Source organism: Carassius carassius, chromosome 23, assembly GCF_963082965.1.
Source record: "Carassius carassius chromosome 23, fCarCar2.1, whole genome shotgun sequence".
Classification (NCBI taxonomy): domain Eukaryota; kingdom Metazoa; phylum Chordata; class Actinopteri; order Cypriniformes; family Cyprinidae; genus Carassius; species Carassius carassius.
Genome location: NC_081777.1, coordinates 10,084,336 through 10,109,141, shown reverse-complemented (window position 1 = coordinate 10,109,141; position 24,806 = coordinate 10,084,336). Strand labels below are relative to the sequence as shown.

At 39.8% G+C, this 24,806-nt stretch overlaps 1 protein-coding gene and 1 long non-coding RNA gene across 2 annotated transcripts in view; one reads left to right on the top strand and one right to left on the bottom strand.

Moving 5' to 3' along the window:
• Positions 1 to 24,806, top strand: part of LOC132101326 (uncharacterized) — a 963,607-nt gene that overhangs the window by 137,591 nt on the left and 801,210 nt on the right. The window lies entirely within an intron of this gene.
• The window catches only part of spon1a (spondin 1a), a 245,139-nt gene that overhangs the window by 188,762 nt on the left and 31,571 nt on the right, over positions 1 to 24,806 (bottom strand). Inside the window, exon 3 of the mRNA XM_059506198.1 lies at positions 4,817 to 4,950. Coding sequence (XP_059362181.1) covers positions 4,817 to 4,950 — 134 coding nt within the window. The remainder of the gene's footprint in view (positions 1 to 4,816; positions 4,951 to 24,806) is intronic.

The following is a 24,806-nucleotide window of genomic DNA, read 5'->3' as shown; positions in this document are numbered from 1 at the left end:
TCACTAGGTGGGACCATTAACCATTTAGATAGGCCTGTGCAAAAAAAGTTTAGTTTCTGACTTGTATATGAAGCTATATGGAGTATAACAGCATATTATATTGAGTGTGTATATGTGTGTGTGTGTGAGAAAGAGAGAGAGAGTGTGTGTGAGAGAGACCTTTGCGCACTTAATGTATTTCAGAAAATCACAATGTACACCTACAGTAAGCTCTTAGAACTACATGGAGTAAACAAAAGTGTATTTATGCACCTGCTGCCTTTTAATGGTGGTGAAAGTATTCGGTTGTTAAGTGATGAAGTAAGAAGCGCTGTTTCCGGGTCCAGGCCTCAACTCGCTTCACTTGAGAATATGACCTCAGCAGCCGTTTATGAGCACTGTTTATTCATATTGATAATTTAAGTTGAACGCTTTCAAACTTACGATATACACTACAGTCACCGTACTCACAGCGTCCCAAAGGCTGAAAATATATTTCTATTTTCATTGTCTGGCTATCTGGTACTTCGGTATGGAGTTAAAGGTTAATATTATAACTTTTTCGCTAGTATTCTATCACATTGTGAGTTTATATTAGCACCTTTTGTTGTTTTCTCGTGGTAACTGATAGAGCGTTTGGACACGGAGGCGCTGCTACGTGACGTCAGACTTAATAAGCGAATAGACTAAACAAAAGCAAAGTACGTGGATTTAAACACTTGCATGCCATCGTGCTGGATATTTAATGGTGAGAAGCGCAGCAAGCAACACGAGAAAGGGCTTGACTTGTACCAAAGTTTTAGAAATGATTATGTAGCATGACCCCTCCAGCGAGCTGCAGCTTATTTGAAGTTGGTATTGCATTTTGGTTCATAAACAATGGTTCATGAACAATGTTCATAAATTTGATGCGAAGTAGATTTTTTTACAGGATTTTAAGGTTTTAAACTGGCTTTACCATCAAGAAAAGAGGAGCATTTCACATATAGACCATCTGTACTTTTCACCATCAAAAGGAAGCAGGTGCATAAACACACTACTTTTTTTTACTGTTTACTCCATGTAGTTCTGAGAGCATGGGGTGCATATTTTGATTTTTTCAGATACTGTACATCAAGGTAAGTGCACAAAGGTCTCTCTCTCTCTCTCTCTCTCTCTCTCCCTCTCTCTCTCTATCACACACACACACTATAATTTGCTATTATACTCCATATAACTCCATACAAGCCAGAAACTAAAACCAAAAAACTAAAAGCTAAAAGCCTTTTTTTGCACAGGCCTATCTAAAGGGTTAATGGTCCCACCTAGTGATCAACTGTAAAAATAATTTTTTTTACCTCTTCCCAAAAGTGAAAACCACAAACAATCAAGAATGCATGATAATATGGTGTCATGGCTTTGCAATCAAAAAATGTCATTATAATGGAAGTCAATAGGGCAAAAACAGCCACCAACAACAAATTAGGGAGAAAAAATTTAAATCAAATGCTGCACAAAAACTAACAATGCATCAAAGCCAATCTTGTTACTAATCTTTGACATGCCCAAGACTGTGATAAAAGGTAAAAAAAAATCCAGTCCACAATCACTTTTTATATTGAAAATATGTAATTTTGTGTGTTTTTGTTCCCAAATCAGTGACATCATTTATGAACTTGGTAATTAAAAAGTTAAAATCTTGGAATTTTTTTTTTAAATTTGGTAGTTTTGATCAGGACTGAGGTTGATTAATAGATTTATGCAAAAAAAATTAAAAAAAAAAAATTAATCTGATACATTTTTACAGCAGTTTAATTTAGTGGATGTTTTCATCCACGAACATCCCAAAAGGGTAGTGAATTTGCCCACAGTGTACCGTTGAGTTTTTGAAAAATTTCAAAGCATTTTCCCAAAATATGGTTCAAAATAAGATTTGTCACCAAAAATCATTCCATTAGCTCAAACACAGAGAAAGTTGTGGCCAAAATAAGACTCAACTTTACCCCCTAGTGGACGGAAACGTCCCCAACAACGCACAAGGGTTAAAGACTTTGCATCATCCTCTGCCTTGTGTACGTGCTTTCTCTCCTGCACTACACTGTAACAGAAGACCGGACTTTGAAAAAGTAAAGTTTCCCTGCATTTTGTTTTTCCTTTTGTCAGTTATTGTTTTATTTTATGGATGATCCTGGCATCTTCCTCCTCCGGCTGGAGCAGAGGAGTCTTTTCCTCGAGGATCATACAAGACTATTCGTGGAAATCGGCAACCATACCCACTGCCTGGACTACTGCCTCCACACTTTCTACAAGACCAGCCTGAATGACGATGTTTGTCCGGAGATGGTCCTCAGGGGAATTTCACGGCCTTTGTGGAGTGGCTGCTGGTGTCTTGTGCATCGCTTCTGTGGACATTCCAGACAACACCAGCCCCACTCCGGACCCAGAGCCCAGTCCTCCATTTCCCCGATGTGTGGAGCGCCTGCTGCGATGAGCCATCGCCGCATGGAGCGACAGAGCTGAGGATCGCTACGGAGACAGAGGCCATGATGTCAGTCCAGGTTTGTGAGCCAGCAACCCCGCCTGCCATGAGGGAGAAAGCCACGGATGGTGTGAGCGCGGAGAGGAGCTCCGCCCCCTGCCCTGAGGGTGTACTGAATATGGCGTGGCAAAAGGGCCAAACTGAGGAGGAGGATCTCATAGACTGGGAGTCTGAACTGGAAATTGTGCCCCTCTCTTCTCTCTGTCGTCTCCGCTGGTTCTTTCCAGCCCTCCTTCATCCTTGGTTTTGTTGATCCTCCAGGATCTGCTCCTGGAAGGTGTCCTCCAGTGCCTGCTCCTAGAATGTGCTCTCCATTGCCCACTCCTCGAAAATTTTCACCCTCTCACCCGCTCCAGCCTCCTCCCCCGCTGTCATCTGGCAGCCTCTCTGCTTGCCCTAAGCCCACCGTGCTCCACCATGGCCTTCTGAATCCCCGCCTCAGTCGCTGGCGCCATCTGCACCGTCTTGGCCCTCTGGATCCTCTGTGTCGCCCTGGCTCATCAACTCTCAGACTCTGCCTCAGGCTTCTCCTCCACCCGCTCCGCCGCCGTTGGTCGGCCCCCTGGAGTCATCGGCCCTTCTCCACCATGGCTCCTCCCTCCGTCGGCTCCACTGTGGGCCGCCATCATGGCTGTGGCCTGGGCAGTGGTGTTATAACGAAGTAAAAATACTTTGTTACATACTTTTCTTGAGTTTTTATATTTCAGCCAACTTTTACTTTTACTCCACTACATTTTTTACTTCGATACATTTCCCCTAAGTATATTTGTACTTACTACAAAATAGTCAGAAGAACACAGACTTCAGGAAAGCAGGTTTGATGAATCAGTGGTCTGGCATTTGCAAGTCAGACTCCTAAAAAGCTCCTTTGCTCATGTGCAAACAAGTGCGCGTCCAAATGCATCCAACAATGCCGTGGATTATTTCATTTCCCACTCAAATCAAGTCAGGAGTGTGCAATATACAGCATTGTCTGTGATAATAATGGGAAGTGTTGTTTTAATGATGTGCAATCTGACATTATCAAGTAAGCTATATCACCAAATCATACAAAGTGTACACATACATTGATTTATTAGTCTATTAAAGTTCAAAATTCCAGGCATTCTAAATTGCAGATAGCAAAAATGTTTCTGTGTGCTTTTTATATCTGGGCTATATAATTTAATGTACGCCTAGTTAACTTAATCTATATCACACAAAGAGCACCATTTTTCTGCAGATGCATGAACACTGTAACGATAGAGGCATCGTGACAATGAAGTGGGGATCCAAAAGCAGGCTTCATTAAAAGAACGTAGTCAGGACAAGAAGGGTCATATACCAGCAAACAATAACATCCAAGGCGCCGACAAAATAATGCATCCAACAAGACGGGCAATGATCAGGGCAGGCAGCAATCAATCAAAAACAAGGTAACAGTCCAAGGATCAAAACACAAAAAAGGCAAAACATGGAAACACGGAAGGGCTAAACATTCAATCACCAGCGATGTGAGCATGTGTGTGTGCTGTTCTTATAGTGTGACCCTGATGAGGTGATGAGAGACAGGTGATTGCAATTAATGAGTCCGGGCAAAGGATTATGGGAAATGGAGTCCAGGGTGAAGTGGCAAGAGTCTGGAATGGAGTGCCCTCTAATAAAGCTCATGGGCACTCCAGCTAAAGATTGTGACCAACACATTTAATAGACATTTTATACAAGGTCAGTAAAGCAATAAATTACTTAAATTTTAGACATAATATTGCTTGTTTTTGCTTAATATTGCTAATGTAAATAGTTCCAAACAGATCACAGCAATGTTTTGCTTCTCTGAGCAATTGACAGTGTTTAAGAAGTGCTTCGTATTCTTACCCAAAATACAAAATGGAAGAAAGTTAAAACTGAACACAATCTTGTTAGTCAAGCTGTGTCTGAACATTATATATATATATGCTTCTTTTCCATTTTGCATTTATTTTCAATACTTAAGTACATTTAAGATTCAAAAAATACTTGTTGTACTTAAGTACAATAAATATCACATAGTTTAATACTTTTACTTAAGTAATATTCTAAACGGTGACTTTAACTTCTACCTTCTAACTTCTTCTAAGTCATTTTCTGGTAAGATATCTGTACTTTTACTTGAGTATGACTTTCAGGTACTTTATACACCACTGGGCCTGGGTCCCGGCTGACTCCTCCAGTTCTGGGTTCCTCCTGTGCGTGCTTCTCTCTCGCACCACATTTTGACAATTACTATGAAAATCATAGATCCATGGGCTCCCCCTAAAATACTACTCTGGTTAGAACTGTAAGGATAGTTGTGACACTTACTTCAACAGTACACAGTCACTGCCTGATGGGGGTGCCCTCCAGAACACCTGTATCCTGGTCCTCCTGCGTGGGGTACTTTCTGTCACTGCTGGAGGGCAGTTTGTCATAAACTGTGTGTCTTCCTCATCGATTATCTGCAGAGTGCAAAAACCCATACTCGTCAATACAGATGTGTCCAATTCAAATACGGCAGCATTCTTGTTACCTTCTCTTCATGTAAGACAAAAAATAAATACAAATAAAAAATAAAATGATAAAACATAAAACTTTGTACATGTATGTGTAGAGAGTTATCGCCTGTAGTCTTAAGAGGTCAATGGCAATACCCACAATTCTCCTTCAGATATCCTCCACCCAATAACCCAAACCCATTTTTATTTTTTACAAAGTACCTCACTTTAAATATTTAAACTCTTTAATGTGTCTGAAAAACGGACACAATATTGTTTTGTTCCTGAATGAATCTGATTATTTTATATTAATATATATATTTTCAAATTTTCCTGTAAATGCGGATACAGTATACAGGATACAGGTATACAGTAGTTCACCCAAAAATGAACATTTTGTCATTAGTTTTTAGTTTGTCATCTAATCACCCTCATGTCATTGAAAATCTGTCAGGGCTTCATTCATCTTTGGATAACAAATGATTTTTATGAAATCCTAGAGTTTTCTGATCCTGCATAGACAGCAAGGGAGCTACCACGTTCAAGATCCAAAAAAAAAACGTAGTAAGGACATCATTAAATAGTCCATGTGACGAGTGGTTCTCTTCCAGTCAGCCTCGGCAGTCATTCACAAAAGTACCATGATGCTGCTGATATAGGACCCAGGGTTCTGACTTAGAACCCTGCGCTGACATGCGCTGAGAAATGCACATGCATTTTGTTTTTGTTTTTTTTATATTTCTACCAATATTGCAATATATTGTTATTATGAATTATTTTGCCCTTTATAATCATGTGACAATCACGTACGTTTTTTGTGTTATTTCTTTTTTTTCTTCTTTTCTTTGAAAAGATGATGCATTAATGGTGAACAGCAACATGTTTGCTGTGAAGGCTGAGAGGTCACTTATAATAGTAGTGCCTAAAGCATTTAAAACTGTAACAAAAAAAAAAGCAAATCTGACCCAAATGTTTAAATGTCACAAACTTTACCAAACTATTTGCATAATTGTATATCCAGCTGGTCACTTATGCATTAACGTTGGTGATGTGACAAAGCAAAATATGTTCATCCAGCTGCCAGAAACATAAACCAGAAACACATTCAATTTCATTTATTTATTTTTTGTCACTGTAATACATATTTTGTTATTTTCATTAAATAATCACCAAGGTTCTAAAATAGAAGCAAATAAAGTAGGAGAATATACACCCAAAACACATGCATTTAATTTCAGTTCTATCTCATTTATATAGATATTTGTATTAATTCATGGCAACGTAGTGTTGATGACTGAGCGGTGATTGCAGTCAGGTACAAAGCACTGCACCATTTTGCTGACGTCATCGTTAACCGCTTTCACACACGCACACAATATAAAATACACAATGATAAATATAAAATTCTATATACAATACCTATATAAAACACTATTTATTTACACGATTAATACTGAAAGTACTGCTATTAACTTCATATTCACTATATAAAATAAAATTCACTGCAGGAAAAAAGTTTTGGTGGCCGTCATCAGATTTGGAAGTCGCTCAAAAGGCTCTTTCGCGGTTGTGGCTTCAGTCGACTTTAGTGAGGCGCGGTGGGTGGGTTTATGGGATGAGTAGTTCCTTTGCTCAGAAATGAAAATATGTACCCAGTCTTGTACCTTTGACTTTTTTTGTATTTTCTCTTCGTTTTTCACTAGAAATTATATGTTGTATGCTTATGAGTTCAGCCGTAGCTGGTTATCCTCAGACATGCTCTAAAACTCTTTAGATACGGATTTTTCAAAACGTCAATGGGAAAAATGAATGGGAAATTTACTTCCGGCACCTAAGCTCTCTCGGGGCTGTGGGCAGGACTGTGATGCTCTATAAAGGCAGGATAATGAGGAACAGACAGGTTCAAGGAATCAATTATACTGTATTTTTCAGACTATAAGTCGCACCTAAGTATAAATCACATCAGTTCAAAAATAAGCCATGATGCGGGATAAAACATATATAAGTCACACTGGACTATAAGTCGCATTTATTTAGAACCAAAAACCAAGAGAAAACATTACCGTCTACAGCCGCTAATGGGTGCTCTATGTTTTCAGTGTAGGCTATAGGAGCACTGAACAGCACAGAGCACCCTCTCGCGGCAGTAGACGGTGATGTTTTCTCTTGGTTCATTTCTCTTGGTTCATGTCATAATAATTTTGATAAATAAGTCGCACCTGACTATAAGTCGCAGGACCAGCCAAACTATGAAAAAAAGTGCAACTTATAGTCCGGAAAATACGGTAATCAAACTAAAAAAGGACAGGAACAGACCAAATAAGTAAAAACAGGAACTGACACACATGACAACAGGTCCAATCCTGACACAGGAAAAACGTGTGCAAGGACGATAGTCAGAAGGCTTTTCAATCTATAAATTTACCATAGATTTACCATAGTAACTCTAACGTTAACTGCACCATGCATTGTGTCATAAATGTCATGTGGGATATTCATATCAAATTTTATTTAATAGACATATATTCAATGTTTTAAAGTAGTAATAGAATATATTTTACAGTATTGTTTGTGCATTTATGTATATACTACTGTTTTTTTCATATAAATACAAAATAAAAAAAACTGGTTACACTTTTACCATGGTATTGATGTGCTATATATGTGTGGTTTTAACAAGTATATTGTGAAAAGCAAACAAAACATTTACAGAGTGCACGCATATGTTACGTGATGGTCTAGATTAGTGTACATATACATTTATAGTGTGTTTTTCCACTGGAAATTTAGAATTATAAAATTTTTCAATATGTGGCGTATAGATTCATATAACTGCATATAGTTACTATCAAACGAAGAGTGACATTTTTTCTTCAAAAGTCAGCATAATTACAAATGTGATAATGATTTTATACAACAGTTCAATAAACAAGAAGTTAATATTAGGAGAATTACGTTTTAGACAACAGATTCCCTGTTTTTGCTCTATTTCTAAAAACAAAAATCATTCCAGCCACTGTTTTACGTTTCTGAGCAACACAATAGTGTTTAATTCCTCAATGAATCAACCGTTTAAATTATTTTGTTCAATCGCAATGACTCACTTATTAACAGTGACTCGCTGCCACCTACTGATGGTTTTAATTTCACATTTAAGGTACCTTTTCACTTTAAAATAATTTCAAACATCAGTTTTCAATTTTTTTTTGTTTAAAATATCAAAACATTTTATTAATTTGTAACTGCAGGTTAAAGTATTCCATGTCCCACCGAGCTGTAAAAACATCTAAATGGCATATCAGATGCAGCTTCTGTGTTTCCTCTGCATTAGAGCTGAAAATCTTTGCCTGAACCCGACGGGACCTGCGACGGGAACGCGCTGAAGCCATCTACAGTGGATTCAATCATTTTCCTCCACAAAAACATATAGGCTTAGCCTAATCTCTGTGAGTAAAGTTTTTTTTTAAAATGATAACTAAATATTCATTGAGTGTTAAATGCATAATGTGGACAGAGTATTTACGTTAATGTTGGCATTATTCTTTTATTAAATGTCAGCTGCTATTGGCAAAGCAAATCCGGTGGAGCCTTTATGTTAATTTCGTTATTGCCAATTACCCATCTTAACTTAGAATTTATCTTAATTTAATTTGTTAAAAAAGACTCATTTTTATTAGTGTGTTGGTCTATTTATAGGCTAAATGAGCCTATGCCTACTTTTTAAGATGTCACAGAGGACTTATTTTATTTCTTTATTCCAACTTCCAAGTGGTCTAGTCTACGTTAGTTATGAATAAATTATGTTAAAACATCTATAAATGACTCATTCTTGACAAAAGGTAAAAGAGTTGTGTGCGTGCACACATTTGAATAATGTTGGGCTGTAAACGGGTTCGGGCTTTTAAAAAGCTGTCGGGCTCGGGTCCTGTCGGGCCTAACTTTTAAGGCCCGATTGCAGCTCTACTCTGCATTGCAAAGATGACTTTTATGGATACTGATTTCATTTGCTTGTTTTTTTTTTTTGTATTTTTACTGTAAAATGTAAACTAAATATTGTCCCTTTTTTGGTTTTGTCTGTATATTTGCTGATGTATAGTTATTTAAAAGACCTACACTATTCAAAGAGTAAGTAATCAATTGCAAATTTAAATCATATCACTTTTGTTTTTGCCCCACTTTTTCATTAGCTGATCTAAGACTTTTTCTATGTACACAAAAGGCCTATTTCTCTCAAATTTTTGTTCACAAATCTGTCTAAATCTGTGTTAGTGAGCACTTCTCCTTTGCCGAGATAATCCATCCACCTCACAGGTGTGGCGGTATCAGGATGCTGATTAGACAGCATATTTGCATATTTCATATCTGACACATTTGTATAATTAAGCTATTTAACTATTTTAAGAGATAACTCACATTACGAAAGATCAGCAAGCAACTTGCATTTGTTTAATTTCCAAATTGCAGGCAACTGTATTCAGTCTTTAGAAACATATCACTGACTGACCAGTGAAAGCTTCCTGTGTTTCCTTGACATTCTCTCAGAGCCATAGTGCACACCATCCAGTCAAAAAATCTGAGACTGACACTAATTAACTATGGCACAAAATCAATTTCAAGTGCAAATAAAAGACCAAAGAAGTTGGTTCTAGAGGTTGATGGGGAGGTCGGTACTTGTGGTCCTGAATCAGCATAGCATTTTAGGGAATTCTCTTCAGTATTCCCTTAACTTTGACAATACCACAGTGGTAATAGATGGTTTTACCATGGTAAACTAAAAAAAAAAAAAAAAAAAAAAAAAATAAAAAATATATATATATATATATATATATATATATATATATATATATATGATAAAAATACAAAAAAAAAAACAGTATAACCTTCTGCCATGGTACCAGTGTCTCATATACATAACATGGCACTTTATGTTACATTTTGTTGTTGTCAAAAGCCAAAATACTGTTAACATCTTGCCTCTTGTCTCAAAACAAATCCCACCTCATGAAACTTTTCCAAAGCACTTAAGACCCCAAGCATTAACACCATTCTCTCCCAGCTAAGTGGAAAATGCAGCAGAGGGGTAAAGGGTGAGTATTCATGTGGCAGCTCTGACTCAAAGAGTCAGTATGGCAGTGCTCTCACTCATTAAGGACAGAGACACTAAGGTGGGCTCTCTGGGGAGATGAGAGAAAAGAACAGAGACAAGGAAGCAGAGAGGAGCAGTGAGGGAGTCTCTACAAGCTGCCGACCATCTCCTTCAGCCCTCCATGGCTCACATCCTTTTGGGAGTGTTGCCTACGTGGGCATGTTTGAGCCTGAGTAATTACACCAAAAGCTGTCATCGCTGACCCTATTTCAGTTAATTACTCAGAAGATTCAGGCATAATAAATTCTGTTTATGACTACAGGACAAGGTCTTACATTTAATGGCATATGCTTCGACCAACATTAGTGTTTCTCATACTTAAGGCTAGGTATTTAAATACTACTACTACTACTAATAATAATACTGATAATTATACAGTATAGCATACAGAGTTTGGGTATGCGAGAGATTGGGGGAATCTGTAAAATAAAAAATAAAAAAAAAACAATGAAGAAAAAAATAATAAGACTAAATACAAATTAAGCATTTTCTCATTTAATTATAAAACAAGCCCTGTTTCACATTCATTTCCAAATGCATAAATCTGGTATAGACCTGCATGGGCCTCAAACCTAGACCCTATAGCAGCCCTTAGCCGACTGCTTACCAGTATCCTCGGCCTGAGTCTGACTGGAGACTGTGTCTTTTTTCTCTCTTTTTTGCTTCTTAATTGCACTGCTGTTGCAGCCATTAAAATAGGTCACTCTTTATTTATTAATTTATTTTTAAATTGCAGTTATATTATAAGTTATATTTCTTATTATCTCATAATTCATTAAAGTAGAAAAAATATATATATTTTTTATATTAAACACTTAAAGCATAGTACAATGTTAGTTTAAACATTTAACCTAAGTAAAAGTGTGCTGTTAGGCGTATATCTAAGCATTTGTGTGGAGAGTGGAAGTTGAAGTGTGCTTAATGCATGAGGCGCCAGCACAATCACTTCATTTTGTTCTTCAGTGGAAACAAGTAGGCTGCGCCATAGTTTTTGCTCATACAGGTAAGACTCATACTTAATTCAGAACTGTACATTATCCACCCTTATTGTATATATTCACAGTATCAACAAATCATTGTGCTTTTGTAAAATAGAGAAAACAAAAAGGATGTGCTTGCCGTCCTGTCTGCGAGAACCGGGAAACGTTGAGATCGGGCTAAAATGCAAAGCTCTAAAATCAGGTCTAAATACATGTAAGACTGGATCCATTAAGAGTTAATAATGACAGTAAGACGTTAATAATGTATGATCACGCTTTGGTTCATATTTAAGAAACAACTTTTGTAAAGTTGTGTATTATTACATCAAAAATTTGTTTTTGTTAAATTTTTATGTAAATAAATAGAGCTATTATCATCGGTGCTATAAGTTAGTTTTGTTGTAGGCTATTCATCAAAGGCAGCAGCAAAAAGCAGCATGCTCACTGCCAGTCCAGTTCATTATCAAAAAATATAGAAATATAAGCCTATATAAGATCAGCATCAGAACACCATAATCATCTAAAATTATCTGCATTGTGACACTTATTTTTATTAATGCAAAGTGAGATTAATCAAAAGCGCGTTTTTCTTCCCTGTGCAAACAATCAATGTTTATCAAGTTAATCCTGTATTGTACCTGGTCGGTATTGAAAAGTCATTTTTTATTTTATGTAAAATGCAATAACCTGCCAAGATATTAGCTCATGTTTTTTCACTTTTTTTCCAAACTGTGAAAAATGCCAGTCTCCTTTCTCTGCAGAATGCGATATATAAGCTCAACCAATCACAGCACACCATTCCAAACACTCTAGACAGTAATGGAAGCGCTTTGAATACATCCGGTGTCCTAGTTTTCCTCATCTACTTTGTATTTTGCAATCAACAAACAAGGGGCAGCACAATAAATTGCATGTGATTGTCATGCGAATCTCGCCAGTAAGGCCAATTCTGTGATTAATAGTACCCCATCACATGATTTCAGAATGAGTGGCATTTAATACACAGAGCCGTAGATCACTGAAAGGCTACGCAATATCGTGTTTACTAAATGAATGGCATTAGATTATCAACGCGATATTGCATAGCTTGTCAGTGTCAGTGTTTTAATTAATGCCATTTTTGTTTTCCTTAATACAGTGTATAGCACTAGTCAACTAAATGAATGTAACATGGAAAAGATGAATGCACTTTTGGATGTTCATTGTAATGGAAATGTAATTTTGGAATTTCTGTGGTCTGTAATGCTGTTTATGTTCTTGTTCATGATGAAATTTTCTTTTAATGTTGTAATTAATTTATAGCAAACAAGATGACCCTTTGAATTCATTTTGGGAGTGATGACTGATGAATGTATTTTTAGTCCAGTGCCTGTATATAAGATTAGTTTTGACCAAGTTCAGAGGCTGTCATATATGGATCAACTTACTATGTTGTGTATTTTCAACAGTTTCAATATGAAAATATTGTGAATTAATTCAGTCAAGCTGGAGGAGGTTGGGGTTTGAGGGTAGTTAGCTTAGGGGGGTTGACATAAAGGTGTGAATCTCTTGCTCTTTCATATGGAGAGTGTCTGATTAGCGTTTCAAACTTGCTGAGGAGGTTTAGGCAAAGTGGTAGGATTGGTTTGCCTTTTGCAATTTTTGCATTGCCATACATAGTATTACATACAATATAATATGGTTTTAGTTTTTTTCTCAGAAGAGGCGCGGCTTTTCTGAGAAAGACATAGAAACTGGCCAAAAGAGATGTGCATGTGCCAGAGAGACAAGTTTTATTCTTAATTTATATGCTGCTTTGTACTATTTTCAGTTCAGTTTCAGTTTTAATTGTATGCTTCATTGCTGTATTTTGGCAAAACAAATGTAAAAATACAATGCATTATTAAGAAACTGTCCCAAGACTTCATGTAGATGTAGGCCTAATAATTCTTATTTCATTTTATTACTGGACAATTCCAACATTACTGACACCTGCAATATAAATTCTCACAGAATCTATTCATTACCAATGTATTGAACCATCTCATGTTTTTCTAAATCCAAAATAGAGTCTAGACATCAGAAAAGTATCTGTCTATGAATGTGTTTTATAGGCTGTTTTGGATTTGGGAAATACACATGCAAACTTAAAAAAAAAAAAAGTTTTTAGGAGACAATATATTTTGTAGACTATCTGTAATTTACAATGGACAAACCAAAAGCAACAATATCTGCAGAATGGATAAAGGTTGACCATACACAAAACATAAAATATATTTAAATTTAATATTTTGTGTTTCAAAAAAAAAAAAAAGCTATGTTAAGGATGTGATATCTCTCTGTTATGGACTGTTCTGAGAGCAGAATTTATGCAAATGTGTATAAATCCTTTAAAACTTTAAAAGCGATGTCTAGTAACCTATTGGACGCACTTTAAGAAAGAAATGAAACCTTCATTTAAACTATATAATCAAGGAGTATTTGCTTTCATTTTGAATTTGTTCCTTTAAAAGTAAACTTTTTTCTCAGGTAGGCTATGTGAGGAACCTCAGTTTTTTCCGTTATTTTATTATCAGGAAAATATTCAAGTGATCATGCAGGCACCTCCCTGTCATGCATGCACATTAATACTTTTCTGCACAAACACTCAACATAAATAGAACACATTTATTTTGGGTTAACACTATGAGATCCGCATTAAAATAAATCTTCAAAAGTCTACAGCCGAGATAAGTGCAGTTGTAAACTGTAATTTGAAGGCTATTAGGCATTTTAAAATGGTCTGCCGCTCCTATTCGTTGAGCATTAGTGTTCTTGTCGCAGTCATAAACTGCGACATATATATAATCGTATATGCATTAAATAAAGATACAAAGCAGGTTAAGTTAAATTGTACAAATAATTATAAAATGCTATAGACAGTGAAAAAGATTTTAGTTTCACATTTTGCATATGCATAACAAAGTTAATTATTTAAACGGAATGATACAAAAAAAAGCTTCATAATGAAGAAAAAATAGACAAATAAGAATAAATGATTGTAATGATAAAAACTTCCTAATCATCGGGAAGAAGGAGGCGGGAACCGGCGGACAATCAAAATGAAACTTTAATAACAAAATAAACACAAAACAGCGCACCAGCCCCTCACGGACGACTGGTGCGCGCAAATAAAAACCAAAACACAACTAAAAGCCCAGGCCTGGTCCTCTCTCGTCCTTCACTGTCGTCGCTCCAGTTTTATATCCTTCCATCTCCTCCATGGGCCTCGAGACCGGTGGGTCGAACAGGTGTAGTTCATCTCCAATCACTCCACCGGCCTCGCTCCCATGTCCCTCGGCCCCGCCCCACTCGTCACATCAGAATCAGAATCAGAATCAGAAAGAGCTTTATTGCCAAGTATGCTTGCGCATACAAGGAATTTGTTTTAGTGACATAAGCTTCCAGTAAACAGAGACAACAACACAAAGACAAAAAAAAAAAAAAAAAAAAATTTACAGGAGAATTACAAATTGGCAAATAAATAAGTGTATAAACAATTGTGCTATAAATGATAATGGAATAGGATTGAGTGAGATGCAGGAATGTTCTAGGATGGAGGGGTAACAAATAAATAAGGATATTGCACATTTTTGCATAAGCATACGTTTAAGTGGGAAACATTTAACTGTTCATGAGGTAGATTGCCTGGGGGAAGAAACTATTCTTGTGCCTTGCTGTTCTTGTATTTGCGGCTCTGAGGCGCCGGCCAGATGGCAAAAGTTCAAAGATGGGGTGACTTGGATGTGAGGGATCCAGAGTGATTTTCTGAGTCCTTTTCCTCACTCTGGATGTGTACAGTTCTTGGAGGGTGGGCAGGGGAGCACCAATAATCCTTTCAGCAGTCCGAACAGTTCTCTGTAGTCTTCTGATATCTGATTTTGTAGCTGAACCAAACCAGACAGTAATTGAAGTACACAGGACTGACTCAATGACGGCTGAGTAGAACTGTTTCAGCAGCTCCTGTGGCAGGTTAAACTTCCTCAGCTGGCGAAGGAAGTACAACCTTTGTTGGGCTTTTTTCACAATGGAGCCAATGTGATTGTCCCACTTCAGGTCCTGAGAGATGGTGGTTCCCAGGAATCTGAATGACTCCACTGCAGCCACAGTGCTGTTCATGATGGTGATTGGGGAAAGTGCAGGGGGGTTTCTCCTAAAGTCCACAGTCATCTCCACTGTTTTGAGCGTGTTCAGCTCCAGGTTGTTAAGCCTGCACCAGACAGCCAGCTGCTCAACCTCCTGTCTGTAAGCAGACTCGTCACCGTCCTGGATGAGGCCGATGACTGTAGTATCGTCTGCAATCTTCAGGAGCTTGACAGAGGGGTCTTTAGAGGTGCAGTCGTTGGTGTACAGGGAGAAGAGCAGAGGGGAGAGAACACATCCCTGAGGGGCACCAGTGTTGGTGGAGCAGCTGTTTGACATGAATTTCCCCAGTCTCACTAACTGTTGCCTATCTGTCAGAAAGCTGGTGATCCACTGACAGATAGAGCTAGGAACAGAGAGCTGGGTCAGTTTGGTTTGGAGGGTTGTTGGGATGATGGTGTTGAAAGCCGAACTAAAGTCCACAAACAGGATCCTCACATAAGTCCCTGTTTTGTCCAGATGTTGCAGGATGAAGTGCAATGCCATGTTGATTGCATCATCCACGGACCTGTTTGCTCGGTACGCAAACTGCAGGGGGTCCAGTAAGGGTCCAGTGATGTCCTTCAGATAAGCCAGAACCAGTTTTTCAAACGACTTCATGACGACAGACGTTAGAGCCACAGGTCTGTAGTCGTTAAGTCCTGTTATCTTGGGTTTCTTTGGAATGGGGATTATGGTGGAGCGTTTGAAGCAGGAAGGCACTTCACACAACTCCAGAGATCTGTTGAAGATCTGTGAAAAGATGGGGGCCAGCTGGTCAGCACAGATTTTCAGACAGGCTGGTGTAACGCCATCTGGGCCTGGTGCTTTTCTTCTTTTGTTTTTCTTGAAGACATGGCGCACATCATCTTCACAGATTTGAAGAGCAGGAGGTATGGAGAGGGGGATTGCAGGAGGTGTTAATGGTTGTGTAGGGAGATGGTCAGAGTGGGTGTTGGGGGTTTCAAATCTACAATAAAACTCATTCAGGTCGTTAGCAAGTCAATGATTAGCCTCAGTGCAAGGGGATGGTGTCTTGTAGTTTGTGATGGCTCTCAGTCCTCTCCAAACTGAAGTAGAGTCGTTGGAAGTAAACTGGTCTTCCAACTTTTTAGCATAGGTCTTTTTAGCCGCTCTAATCTCTTTGTTCAGTGTGTTCCTGGCCTGATTGTACAAGACCCTGTCCCCATTTCTGTAGGCATCCTCTTTGGCCTGATGAAGGTGTCTGAGTTTTACTGTAAACCATGGCTTATCATTGTTGAATGTTAAATAAGTCCTGGTAGGAATGCATATATCCTCACAGAAACTAATATAGGATGTTACAGTCTCTGTGAGTTCGTCCAGATCGGTGGTAGCAGCTTCAAAAACGCTCCAGTCTGTGATGTCAAAACAAGATTGTAAATCCTGCTCTGTTTCGCTGGTCCATCTCTTCACAGTTTTTACTACAGGTTTAGCAGATTTAAGTTTCTGCTTGTAGGTCGGTATAAGATGAACCAGAAGGTGATCAGAATGTCCCAAAGCTGCTCGTGGAACAGAGTGATATGCATCCTTTATTGTGGTGTAACAGTGATCCAGTATATTACTGTCTCTGGTGGGACAGGTAACATGCTGTCTGTATTTTGGCAATTCATGGGAGAGATTTGCCTTATTAAAGTCCCCAAGAATGATTAAAACAGAGTCCGGGTGTTGTTGTTCTGTGTCTGTGATCTGATCAGCGAGTTTCTGTAAAGCTGAGCTCACATGCGCTTGAGGTGGAATGTAAACACTAACCAGAATGAGCGAGTGAATCTCCCGCGGCGAATAGAACGGCTTGCAGTTGATAAACTGCGTTTCTAGATCAGGACAGCACATCTTCTTTAACACAGTTACATCTGTACACCACCGTTCATTGATGTAAAAGCATGTCCCGCCGCCGCGCGATTTCCCCGTTGATTCTGCGTCGCGATCTGCTCTAAACAGCTGAAAGTCCGGCAGATGGAGTGCGCTGTCCGGTATGGCGTCATTCAGCCAGGTTTCCGTGAAACACAGAGCAGCAGAGTGAGAGAAATCCTTATTTGTCCGAGAGAGCAGAAGGAGTTCGTCCGTTTTGTTGGGTAGAGAGCGGAGATTTGCGAGATGGATGCTAGGCAACGGCGTTCGAAATCCGCGCTTCCTGAGTCTGACGAGCGCTCCCGCTCGCTTTCCCCGTCTGCGCGTCCTGAAGCGCTTGATTAGCGCCGCTGCTCCTCCGATAACAATGTTCAGTAAAACGTCTGTATAATAGAAATCCGGAAAAATATCATGTGGTGTGTTCTGCCGAATGTTCAGCAGTTCATCCCTGGTGAAACTGATCGTGTTTGTTAAACAAAAAACAGGAAAAACGAACAAAAACAGTACAAACACTGGAGAGCCAAGCACTGAAGCAGCCATGTGCGGCGCCATCTTGGATTGCAACATACCCCCATCGCCCCTCGCAGGCCGGGGGGGTACTCCCGAGACTGCGCTCTAACCCCCCCCCCTCCCCTCCGGGGGGGGGGCCGCTCACGGGGACCTGCGGGGACCTGGGGGTAAGACAGACGAGGCGAGAGAAAAGGAGATGGAAGGAGGAGCGACAGAGACGAGAGAGGGGAGAGAGAAAAAAAAAATTCCGGTTCCCAGACGCACCGCTGCTCGGCCCTCCACCAGCTGGGCGATCTCCTCCGCGGTGCCTGGCGGTGGCACTGGACGGCCCTCGGCGGACGGCACGACACTCCTCCGCCGCCCGGTGGACGGCGACGGCTCCTCCGGTTTTGGGCAGCCGGCAGGAGTCCCCCGTTCCCTGCTCCTCCCCGTTCCGGCGGATGGCAGCAGGCTCCGGCCACCTGGCGAACGGCGCCGACTCCTCCGCTTCCTCACGGACGGCAGCCGTCTCTCCACATCGTGGGCGGCCGGTAGCGAGCTCGCCCGTCCCCGGCAACTCGCTCCAGCCCACCGCCTCGAGCGTCCATGGCGGCACACTCCTCGCCTGCTCGTTGGCACCGCGGATTCACCACAGCGGCGAGGGATCTTCAGCAGCGCGTCCCTCCTTCTCCCGGGCTTCGGCACCACTGTAATGATAAAAACTTCCTAATCATCGGGAAGAAGGAGGCGGGAACCGGCGGACAATCAAAATGAAACTTTAATAACAAAATAAACACAAAACAGCGCACCAGCCCCTCACGGACGTCTGGTGCGCGCAAATAAAAACCAAAACACAACTAAAAGCCCAGGCCTGGTCCTCTCTCGTCCTTCACTGTCGTCGCTCCAGTTTTATATCCTTCCATCTCCTCCATGGGCCTCGAGACCGGTGGGTCGAACAGGTGTAGTTCATCTCCAATCACTCCACCGGCCTCGCTCCCATGTCCCTCGGCCCCGCCCCACTCGTCACAATGATGTAACCCCTTGTCACATCTCGAACGTCGTCGAACATCCCATCTTGCACTCTCAGAGCAGATAGCCACACAAGTTATGTGAAACTATAATGCTCAAAAAACAAATTATTTTCCACATACTGTACATTACTGTTTCTATTCTATGCCCCGCCTTTCTGAAACACATAGTTTTTTTACTCATCAAAACTCATCATTCTTAAAAGCGAGGTGTACGCTGATTGGCCAGATATCCAGTGCATTGTGACTGGTGTAGCCGAAATGACTCGAACCAGACAAATTAAAGAGTCGATCAGGGCTGTGTTTGAAACATGAGCCGAATTCCACAGGAAGCCATAAAACATTCTGTGCCACAAGTCCCAAGCAAGATAACCAACCAACCAAAGCTTTCACAGAACAGTTTTCAACATTAACACCACTAGAACAATTATTGACAATTTCAAGTCGGAGAAGAGATTTGTCAAATTTGTTGTTCGTAATTGAAATGCAACGCTGGACATCACATGTAAACCCATGAGAGTTAAAGACTTCCATTGACCCCCCCCCCCCCACACACACACCCAACCTAGCAGAACCAGAGTGAAATTGCTAAGGGGGAAGGGGCTTTGAACCACTGGTCTCCACAGAAGTCTTTGTCAGGAGAATGGCACATAAACTGTCTTTTGTACATATATATGGACCAGAATGAACTCAAAAAGACGTCTTAATGAATCAGTCCATCGCTTAACTCCATATTCATTTATATGTAACCCAAACATTTGACTATCATGTTTTAATCACTTATTGTGTATGTCTTTTAATAACTATGGGATAACTTAAGGATTCATAATCATGTTTGGTATGTTTGTGATGGAAACTGTTTGCTTGAATTAGTCCTGACAATCAAATATTTATCAAATGTATCATATTCATGTTATAAGAATCATGTCCAAAATTATACCCTACAAGAGCGGAAAAATTCGGACCACATGCTTGGTAAGATAAACATATGATTTATGATGCCCCCGAGCCAAGACAATATCTGATTGGTCAAGACAACATTTGAGGTGTGGCCAACAGGCTAGTTTAAATATCCAGGACACCATAAAATCTGGCTTTTTAGTCTCTAGCTAGCTAGGCTTTTAGTCTGTAGCTATGCTTCTGCTATTAGTCATGTCTGCTTTTAGCTTTTAGCTTGGCTTCTTAGCTTTAGCTTTTAGCCATGCTGTTTGTCATCACTGTTCTTTGAGTGCGGTTCCAGCGTGCTTCAGCCTGCACGCTGGTTGCTACTTAGCCACGATGAGAAGGAACACCACCTATAGTCTCGCCAAACTTTACTTTACTTTTACTTTACTTCTTTTCTTTTCCGTTTGAGAGTTTCGTGTTCTGAGTTAAGTTTTGTAACGTCGAGTCTCCGACGCCTGACCTCGGGTGCCCGTTCAACTTCAACCAGCCAAACAAATCCAGCCAATGCCCAACCAGGGTTTCCCAAGACGTCACTTCAACGACTACTGAACTTCCAGCCAATCAGCGACATCGGGAAAATCCCCTTTCAACGACAACAGAGGGGACTCCCTTTTTCACAGGAGACGCAAGTAACCTCCAGACTGTGACCTTTACTGGTGTATCTAATATAATTTTAACCTCATTGAGGAACTCAATGCGAGGGCTAATTAATTGATTGATGGTTGTTCATGTCTATGCAATTTAACATATTGCTGTAAACTTGGGATTCCACATTTCCATTCTCTTAAACTCATCTTTCCCTAACTTTCGATCTTCCTGCAACTTGTGTGAATGTGTGCGTGCGTGCGTTTATGTGTTAGATTAGTTTATATGTCTTAGATGTATATAATAAAGCCTTATTCATATTGAAAAGAGAAGTATCTTGTGTTTTGTGCTTACAAGTTAATGTCTTAAACTGCCGATCTTGTTACTGTGCTAATTGATAGTTTTTACTATACTTTGGATATTAATATCCAGCGCAGATTTGATGTTAAACGGCTCGTTCAGTGATTCGCAGGGCGTCTCAGTGATCAGCCGTGAAACAGTGATTCTGTTCAAATTCCCTTTAAAATCTTAAATGATTCCCTTTGAGCTAAATTGACCTGTTTCCTTTACACTGGCCAGATGCCTCAAGAATGTGACGGAAATGTTGCGCCCTTCACTGTACTGTGATGCGTGTCCCATTCAGAACACTGGCGCACAGTAAAAAAAAACTATAAAACTCTCTACAAACGAGGCATTTGTTGCATACAGTGGGTGTTACAAACACGCCAGGTTCCACCTCCACTCACTCACAGCGCATGCACTCACCGGAATACTAATCACTTCCACCTGACCCTCATCACGACCCAATCACATCTGCACTATAAATACCACACACACGCACTCAGTCAGCATCCGTTCTCGTTCGCGACAAGGTCTTACCTGTATGCTAACTCTAAGGACAAACTCTTCCTCTACTTACCTCTCTCCAGCGATCCTCCGAAGATCCAAGTCTCCATCGTGCATGTGTGTGGTACACCTCCCTCCTCTGACGTCTTCACCCAGCTATCATGGACCCATTCATCACTCTACCCAGCACTACCCGCTCCTCTGCTTGTGCCTTAAATAAAACCATCTTTCTGTTACTCCTCAGCCTCCTGGGTATTCTGTAACAGTGGGGACATAACTACTGATTATAATGACTTATACTGTTTTTTTGTTGTTGTTGTGTTTAGTTTTTACGCGTTTCATTGTGTATCGCGCCACGTAAACGTAAAACCATGTCTGCATTTGTGATCGGCTAGAGTTAGGATCTGCCAGTGGCTTGAATGCAGAACGGCCAGCGGATTCAACAAAGAAGAGGCCGGGGGCTTTTGGCAACCACATGTGATCCACAGTGCGAAGTTGATGTATTTCCTCAGCGACAAGCTTGCATTAGCTCTAGGCATGACAAAGTGGATATCGTCCTCTTTTGTGATGCCAAACAAAGTAGTTTTGCTTTCACAATAGAACACACAGCATTTCCATTACATTGTGCCGGCGGCAACAGCGAACATAAAAGCTACGCCTTCTTTCTTTGCAAATCTTCCCACATTGTGATGTAGACATTTACATTTATGTTTACATTTAATCATTTAGCAGACGCTTTTATCCAAAGCGACTTACAAATGAGAACAATAGAAGCAGTCAGGTCAACAAGAGAACAACAACAGTATACAAGTGCAATGACAAGTCTCAGTTAGTCTAGTATAGAACGCCTAGCCAGGTTTTTTTTTTTTTTTTTTTTTTTGTAAAGGAAAAGTGCTAGTATTAGTTGGTTAAGTGCTGTCGAAAAAGATGAGTCTTTAGATGTTTCTTGAAAATGAGTAAAGACTCAGCTGAACGAATTGAGATTGGGAGGTCATTCCACCAGCTGGGCACAGTCCAGGAAAAGGTCAGTGAGAGTGATTTTGAACTTCTTTGGGATGGCACCACAAGGCGTCGTTCACTTGCAGAGCGCAAACTTCTGGAGGGCACATAAGATTAAACCAGTGAGTTTAGGTATGTTGGTGCCGTGCCAGTGGTCGTCTTGTAGGCAAGCATCAGTTCCTTGAATTTGATGCGAGTGGCTACTGGTAGCCAGTGTAACCTGATGAGGAGAGGAGTAACATGAGCTTTTTTTGGCTCATTGAAGACAACCCTTGCTGCTGCATTCTGGATCAATTGCAGAGGCTTGACTGTACATGCAGGAAGGCCCGCCAGGAGAGCATTACAATAGTCCAATCTGGAGAGTACAAGAGCTTGGACAAATAGTTGGATGGCTTGCTCTGACAGGAAGGGTCTAATCTTCCTAATGTTGTATAAGGCAAACCTGCAGGACCGGGTCATTGTAGCAATGTGGTCTGTGAAGCTTAACCCTCTGGAGTCGATTAACGCGGATACGCGTTTTGAGTCATTTTCTCCTGATAACCCCGAAAAGAACTTAAATTACACTTTCAGTTTTAATCGTACAGATAAGAGCAATACATCAATCGAATCTGTAAAGGGTCTTTTTTTTTGGATACAGACATAATAACAACAAAACTTTGTGCAATTATGAAATAAATATAACAAACAAGGTGTGCTGTCTGCAGCCTTTGTCTGCGCTGATCTTCATTTACAAACACGTCATTAAAATGAACTGTAACTCAGTGAATACTCAACGAAGAGATATGAGAGATATATCTATAGAAAGCCTGACATGTCTACTTTTAAACTGAACAAGTGCCGCCGAAAACAGATATTCTGTGATAAAGTAATCCATATGAAAACAACGCGATGTCCGTTTTTCATGTCTCCCTTCATTATATCTAATGTGACCACGCCCCCGCGCTGAATGCGCTATTCAGATTCAAACTGAAGCGCGCGGCTTGAATACGCCCATAACAGAAGAAAAAGCAGCGAGACTGTTCTTCAAGTTCTTTTATTTTACTGTTTGCTTCGCGATGAGAGGAATAAGACATAAATCACTTCAAAAAGATGTGATGTGGTTGAGGATTTGAGAAATGGATTTCCTCAGAAAAAAAAGAATGAAGCACTTTATTCAGCAGAGATCATAAACATGAGTAAGTCTCTTTTTATTTATTTATATACTTGTACTAGTTTTCACATAACATTTTACTAGTTAGACTTTTTCCAAATACTTTTTACAAACTATAATTCCTGACTAAATGTATTATCAAGTGAAACATTATGAAGTTTCAATAACAATATACAATACTATACCATTCAAAAGCTCCTTTCAACATTAAAGGGATACTCCACCGTGTTTTCATATTAAACTATGTTTTTCCCTTACCTAAGACGAGTTGATACATACCTCTCTCGTCTCAGTGCGTGCACTCAATCGCTTTGGCGCGCGGTGACACTTTGAAAGCACTTAGCTGAGCCCATTCATTCAATATGGGCCAAGCAGAGAAGCTACCAAACACCTCCACGTTTTCCCTATTTAAATACAGTTACTCGCGTAGTGTAACTCGAACTAGGACCGTAACACAAAACAAAACATTGCGCTTTTCTAAGCGTGTAAAATTGATAACTATATTATGTGGCGGAATACCGTGGCAAGTGCTTGTAAGCACTTCGTCTTGGCGCAGTAATATCTTCACTAGAGGGAGCGGGGGCCGGTGAGAGGATTTTTCGCGAGTGAAGATATTACTGCGCCAAGACGAAGTGCTTACAAGCACTTGCCATGGTATCCCGCCATACAATACGAGAGAGGTATGTATCAACTCGTCTTAGTTAAGGGAAAAACCTAGTTTAGTATGAAAACACGGTGGAGTATCCCTTTAATAATAATGATAATAATAATAACAACAATAAATGTTTTTTGTAGAAAATAAGATTGTTAAAAGGATTTCTGAACGATTGTGTGACTGGAGTAAGGATGCCAAAAAATTTGTTTGAAAGTCAACTTTGATTGTTCTAATAAACTGTTTAACTGCTCCCCCAAGTGGATATTAAATTATGTTGTGGGGTAATTAAATATATTCTTAATTAACTACAAACATAAAATTATATACATTTATTTTGTCCTAACATTCTTTCTTGTAACTCTTCACTCTCAGTGGCACAGATGACTGAAAGGCTCATTATGCAGCTCATTATGCAGGCCTTTGTCTTCTCAAGTGTAAATCACAATGATATTCATGATAGTTGACGCCTACTCGCATATGACTTTTACCAACAAAAAGTGTCTTAGAAAATTTTAATCAATATATTGTTTTCTGTGAGTGAGTAAACAAGATGATTTTCACATAATTTAGAAAAGGAAAATTCTTGGCTACAAGCTCCAGTTCTCAAAAATCCCGGGAACCAATGTTCTGTATGTGTTTTATGGCCTTATTCAAGTGATTTAACATTTTTAGTTTTTCACTAACCACGCGTAAAAAAAATTTTCTCAAAAACACAATCATGTACATACATGCATTTCACATATTATTATAGCCCAGTTTGTGCTGATTACAGTGAGATTAGACTTTACCATTTAGATATATATAAGAAACTGAAAAAAGCACAAATGTCAGGGCATGACAAAACTTCTCCAGGCCCCAAAAATACCCTTAGACTCCAGAGGGTTAACTGATGATCCATCACAACTCCTAGGTTTCTGGCTGTCCTCGAAGGAGTGATGGTTGACGAACCCAGCTGTATAGAGAAGTTGTGATGAAGCAATGGGTTAGC